General features: G+C 30.1%; 1 protein-coding gene across 1 annotated transcript in view; it reads left to right on the top strand.

The window, feature by feature from the left end:
• Positions 1–7,500, top strand: part of LOC106869364 (glutamate receptor) — a 702,165-nt gene that overhangs the window by 653,196 nt on the left and 41,469 nt on the right. The window contains exon 10 of the mRNA XM_014915088.3: positions 4,186–4,258. Within this exon, the coding sequence (XP_014770574.1) occupies positions 4,186–4,258 (73 nt within the window). The remainder of the gene's footprint in view (positions 1–4,185; positions 4,259–7,500) is intronic.

Here is a 7,500-nt window from a genome sequence, read left to right as displayed (position 1 = left end):
GCTTTTCTTTCAGTTCTTTTTGATTTTACTCATTTCTCTGCTTGTATGTACATTTTTACTTAAATATTTTATCATTTTCAAACATAGTCTCGTCTCTCAGCTTTAAGCCTCTTGTAATATATTTATATTTTTTCGTCTTTCAATATTAATCTGTATACGTATGGCTTTTTTCTGCTAGTGAAACTATTCCTTGTTTACATTATACTTCGTCGCGATCTGTTACTATTTCGTTAAACATATCCCTTAGATTTTTTATTTTTATGTTATAGTTTACTGCACATATAGACTTTCAAACATACTGATATGTCTTTGTTTTTCGTTTCCATCTTACTCCCTATTATTAATATTATTTGTTTCCTTATTACAACCTTTTTTGTAAATATCCGATTTTTCCATATTGCCCCATTTGCATTCTCCCTTATTATATTTTATTTCTTTATTAAACTTTTTTGATGTTCTTCCAAATATTCCTCACACGGATGAGAAAGACAATGCATGAATTTAATTATAATTACTGTGATTATAAATTTTTCTTATATATTTGGGTTGTCTTTCGAAACGTGCGTATGTATTGAATCCAATTTTGTATAAAATCTAATTTTGATTCAACATCATTTTTCTCCATTTTTTGATACTTGTTTATCGTATATTTATACCTATAACGTTAATGGTTTTGTATATTTGAGGGAATTGGAGCTATCAAGTAGGAATCATTTTTCATTATAACTACACACTTCCATCTGTTATCCGAGTAAGCAATATCGCTGGCTATTGTAATATGTGAAACACTTTCGTTAATCATAACCTAATTTTTTTCCATGCAGAACTACATTTCATCAAAAAATTCCATCCAAAAGTGAATGTTTCGAAGGGGTGACAGTACATTTTGTATTCTAAATATAACTCAAAGAGGACAAAAAGCAAGAGGGGAAAAAAAGAAGAAAAAGGGGAAAAGAGAAAGAAAGCAAATTGACTTTCAACGATGACCAAACCGCACCTGTTATTTTTTATTTCTGAAAAGATCACCATCCTTAAACCCATACAAATGCAATGGTAACGAACTAAATAAATAAATGAATAAATGGTGAATAGGAAAGGGGATACCCTTTCTCTCACTTTCACTCTCCTACCTATCTGTCTGATTATCTATCCGTCTATCTATCTATCAATCTATACATCTATCTATCAGCCTATCTACGTCCCTATATTTATATCTTTCCATCTCCATCGTCATGGAATCTCACCCCAAAAAGCAAAAACAATGTTCTCTTCTAAACAAAACCTCACAAAACTTGTTTTAAATAAATGATCAAGCTGTTTGCGCATTCACAAAATTGTATTTGACAAATTCGAGAAAAGAACGAAAGCGCTAATAATAATGATGAAATAAAAAGATTGTTTTTTTCCAAAATTCTGACGTTTATTTTTCTCAATATTCATTTTCTGTACATTACACCAAACAATATATATATATATATATATATATATATATATATATATATATATATATATATATATATATATATATGCGAGTAAAAATAAATACAAAAAAAGGTGGATTTTTTTGTATGATTGTGTATAGAGGAATATATTATTTTGCTTAAAAGAGTTCCAACACTGTCTGTTTTTTATGTTTTATTTATATTCCTGCAGAACTAATGTGGGGTATAGAATATGGAATATACAATATATAATATAATATACAATATATAATATAAAATAAAATAAAAATGGATGGCACCATGAAATAAAGTATTGAATGTAGATGAAATATTGAGTGTTCAATATAAAGGATCAAATATATAAATATATAAATATAAATATATATATATAAAGGCGACTCGAGTTTCAGGGCTATTTCCCTTCGTCATGGCCGGTATGACAGTCTTTAACAGACTGTAATAAGTTGGCTGGTTTTCTGTCTTTTATACCAATTCCTTTGGATGGCAGCAGTAGGTGTCTGGCTATTTTTAGAATTGATGTTAAATCTATTTTTAGACATGATGATATTTTAATTTATTGTTTTGTGTGGGTTGTAGGGATAAGATTTTTAAACCGCAGTAGGTGTTTGGCTGTTCTTAGAAATGATGCCAAATCTATTTATAGAAATGATGATATCTGAGAGATTTTTTGTGTTTTGGTTACAGGGATAAGATTTTTAAACGCCAAGTAAGATGGATTTAATCATTGTTTGTTAAGAGTGGGTTTGAATTTCTTAATAAAGTCCTTTTCTTTGCATTTTCTTTCAATTTCATTCCGGTTGTAAAGTTTATGGAATGGAAATATAATAAAAGTTTGATGACCACATGTTGCTAGATGGTTACTCAGTGGTATTTGGCGAACTTCTGGGTTTTTAATCTGTTGTCGATGTACCCGTGAGCGTTCCGATAGTGCATAAAAATAGATTTAACATCAATTCTAAAAATAGCCAGACACCTACTGCTGCCATCCAAAGGAATTGGTATAAAAGACAGAAAACCAGCCAACTTATTACAGTCTGTTAAAGACTGTCATACCGGCCATGACGAAGGGAAATAGCCCTGAAACTCGAGTCGCCTTTATATATATATATTTATATTTATATATTTATATATTTGATCCTTTATATTGAACACTCAATATTTCATCTACATTCAATACTTTATTTCATGGTGCCATCCATTTTTATTTTATTTTATATTATATATTGTATATTATATTATATATTGTATATTCCATATTCTATACCCCACATTAGTTCTGCAGGAATATAAATAAAACATAAAAAACAGACAGTGTTGGAACTCTTTTAAGCAATAATATATATATATATATATATATATATATATATATATATATATATATATATATATATATATATATATATATATATATATATATATATATAGACATATATATACACATATAAGTATATGTATACATGCATATACACACATATATATATATATACATATACGTATACACTTATATATATATATATATATATATATATAAGTGTATATGTATATGTATATATATATATGTGTGTATATGCATGTATACATATACTTATATGTGTATATATATGTCTATATATATATATATATATATATATATGTCTATATATATATATATATATATATATATATATATATATAGACATATATATATATATATATATATATATATATATATATATATATATATATATATATATAGACATATATATACACATATAAGTATATGTATACATGCATATACACACATATATACATATACATATACATATACACTTATATATATATATATATATATATATATATATATATATATATATATATATATATATATATATATATATATACTTATATATATACATATATTCATGTGTGTGTGTTTGTGATGCATATACACAGGCATGCGTGCATGTGCATTTCACACATGTATATATGTTAAGTCGTTATTTTCTGAATTGACAGAAAAGGAATGGACACTATCCTATTGGCCATGGTGGATATTGTGGTTAAATATCTAGCACAGTAGAGTATTGGTATTGCTACAATGAGATACCATGATTTCAGATTAAATTACCGGTTTTAGGTATGCAGTCATCAAAAGTCAGGTAACCAGCGGCGTTAATGGTTTTGTATATTTGAGGGAATTGGAGCTATCGAGTAGGAATCATTTTTGAGTATAACTACACACTTCCATCTGTTATCCGAGTAAGCAATATCGCTGGCTATTGTAATATGTGAAACACTTTCGTTAATCATAACCTGCATTTCCTAGTTCCGTTGAAGTGTGGCATGTCATTGTTATTGAGGATCCCTGATGTGGCTACAAGACTTTAATATTTATTTAGAATAATGTTAGGAAATGCATAAATATCAAACACCATCTGTACTAATTGCTATGAAGATATTGGCATTCTAGTTGCTATTTACAAGTTATCCTCCAGTAGAACTATTTCCTTTCTTATATTTCCATATTTAGTTATGGATCGTCTCGTGGGTCCATAGAAAGTGTTTGCATTTTAGACGTATATTGATGTAATAGCAAATGTTTTAGAAGGCAAACTGAATTTGCTTTACAGCACTGCCTGGCTTTATTTATGTATCATTATTTGCCATTAAAATATTATCTGTTTCTGGTAATAAATATATCATTATCATCTACATATTTTCTTCTCTTTTACATTTTTTTCAGTCCCCGCCATTCTTGATGTTTAAATCGCCAGCACCAGATGGCAAACCATTAGTTGGGAACGACAAGTATGAGGGTTCGTATAGCGCAAATATTTCTATTTTTCTCCGCCATGTTGTCAAAAATGAAAAACTTAAAATAATTGTCGAGGTACTTAAACATAATACCTCTCTCAACTTCGGTCTCATTCGTCGGTCACGAATGACCATGGATGCACCTAAGAGCTTCCCATCCATGGTACAAGTCTGGGTGGAAAGTCGCCTCACCGGCGAAAGCACAACTTAAGTTTGTTTTTAATGCATACCAACCTCTCTTTTCCACGCCACTGATGTTATTCAAGAGAAAGGCAAAGGCCGATACAGCTTGGCACAAGTGACGTTACAACTCATTTCTACAGCTGAGTGAACTGGAGCAACGTGAAATTAAGTGTCTTGCTCAAGAACACAACACGCAGCCCGGTCCGGGATTCGAACTCACAACCTCACGATCGTAAACTCGCCGCTGTAACCACTGAGCCATGCGACTTCACTTAAACATAATACCACTTAATACTAAAAAGATCGAATAATAAATCTATAGCATTAAAAAATGCTGTCACTTTTTACTATATGCGTATCTTGTAATAACATTTACAAATGAAAGTGCGGTAGATAATTAAACGTCATTAATACAGTACATCAATGAGATCGTCGAATATATCCAAGTAAATCTTGTTCTATCTTCTGTCGTTTTAGCTGCATTCTAATAGTATATCGTGTAATATGTTATATAAAACTTGACTGATGTATGCAGATATTAATGCGAATATATCCTCTACAGGTGGCGGGCTGACAGAATCGTTAGCATTCAGGGCGAAATGCTTCGCAGTATTTCGTCCGATTTTACGTTACGAGTTTAAACTTTGCCTTTCATCCCTTCGGGGTCGATAAAATAAGTACTAGTTAAGCGCTGGGTTGTTTGAAATCTATTCAGCTATTCTCAGGCATGAGTATAAAAACTGCGCCCTAATGCTAAGCAATGTCGAGATAGTTTGGCAGCGTAGGCTCATCAAACCAATATGATCTCAAGCTCAAATTCATGGCCTCAGACCGTGGCTGGTAGAGAGAACATGCTGAAACCTTCGTGCTGCAGTGGACTGAACATAGGCAATCCAACCCAATCCAATATCCTCAACAGTATTATGTATAGAATATAATTGCAAATCTTCGTCCCATACTTTTTAAATGCGTTCATCTAGTATGTTAGCTGCGATATCCATTGGGATAAAAAAAAATCTATTAATCGCTCACACAACTCTCTTCTTTTGTGACTTAAACAAACCAAACGGAAACTATCCATCGCCGTTGCATTGACAGACTATGAAAAAAATATTTTTTACAGGAGAGGAGCATGAATTGGAGATGCATTTTCTGGATAATGTTATTATAATATACGCAACTAATATAGAAATTTTGAGAATATAAACAAATATAGATTTTGAGTTTAAAATGTCGTGGTTATATACGTCCAAAGAATTAGAGCATTAACGATTGCAGTATTGCACTAGATAATTATAAATGACATAAAATCTGTTGTATAGTAACAATGCTTGTATTGTTAGTCTTAATGACTGCATATAACTATACTACATTTACAGAACATACATTTTATGCATATTGACAGTGATAGTATATAGGAAAAGTCATAAAACGTAACCCCTAGTAGATTGAAGTATAAACACTTAAATAATTATATTAAATCAATAGATGAGCGTCTAAAATGTTGAGATTCGTTAATTATCAATCAATGCCTGAAAGAATATTATATAGAGGAAAATATATAAATCATATAAAAATCAATTAACCGGACGTAACTTGATATTTTCACGAACAGTGTCTCATAGATAAGCGCAAACACACACGCACCCGAACGTGGGCTATTGCTCGGTAACTTCTAGTGCAGTAAGAATTTTGGAAAGCTAACGGAATCATATGGTTACTTAGCATGTTTAAATTCTAAATGGTCTCTGTGCATCAAACGATGGGCAATTTTGTTTTATTTTTATATCTAAATTAAATCTATCTCTGCCACTCGTTTTATGTCGGAAATCTTTTAATGATTCATATAATTTATAATTATCACGCGCTTTATTGATTAATATTATAGTTTACTCTATTAATTCGTCTAATTAGCTTTAGATATTTTTATGAACGAACATTATAGAAGAAATTTACTTATGGTTACAGATGTAAGGCAAAATCGTAACGTCTGTACTATCCTCTTCTGTGTGATGATTATGTAAATATATGTGTATTTATTGGTGTATAATTACACGTGTATCTGAAGTTATTGCAAAAAATACAAACATTTATGAAATACCCAAAAAGTGTTCAGGACGTAAATGCGTAATTATTGCCATTTTTCTTATACTAAAAGAGTATGTTTTTCTTTGAACATAAAAGAAAGCCATTAAATTTCTATACCACTTAAATTACCTAATTTCCAAAGTGTCTGTAAAGAAGAAAAATAATAATAACGTTTGTCTCATCTTTTTTCTCAATACTTATGGATTAAGCAAAAAAACTATAAATTGTTATTTGCTAAATATTTTTTTTACTTAATATTTATCTATTATGATTAATGGATATTAACATTGCCAGCTACTGTTTATATATTTTCATGGCACCTAAGCAGCAAATCAATAAAATATAAAATATTTAAACCTATTGAAATAGTATAGGAATGTGATTATTCTGCCTACAGTCTATGACTGCCAAGATTTGTTTCCGTTGTTCTTTGTAAAGGAATCTTTAGGTTATGTCGAGTATTCATTGACGTTGTCTATATTCCTTTGAAACTACCAGTGATTCTCTGATTTGCAACTCTATCACAGGGTGATTTTTTTTTTACTCGATATTGATATAATCTGAACACTTCTATTGTTCTCCTTTCTACGCCTGGTAAATATCAACCATTGGAATCATAGAAGAGGAAATAAAATCTAAATTACTCGCAGAAAATATAGAAACACGGAAAAAGTAACTACATTGTTCGTATCTGACATTTCAATAGAAATTGTAGTTTATGGCATAAAATTCATCTAATTGGTATGACAATATAAAACTTCATTTAATGGATTATTCCGAGAATAGTGTGGAGTGTCAATCTAAATACTAATGTATTTTCAACTGAATGCGAGTTCAGTGGTTGAAAACCTACCGGTAGAAAATTTATCAGTATAGCGTAACGAAAAATAGTCTAAGAGACAATGAACTTTAACTTTTGGCTGAGTTATGTACTTTCAATATCCAGTGACTGCACAATGCTACAGTATTTTAA

This window comes from Octopus bimaculoides, chromosome 1 (genome assembly GCF_046866305.1).
Source record: "Octopus bimaculoides isolate indiv1 chromosome 1, ASM4686630v1, whole genome shotgun sequence".
NCBI lineage: Eukaryota > Metazoa > Mollusca > Cephalopoda > Octopoda > Octopodidae > Octopus > Octopus bimaculoides.
Note: the sequence above shows the minus strand (reverse complement) of the source record. Positions and strands in the feature narration are given on the sequence as shown.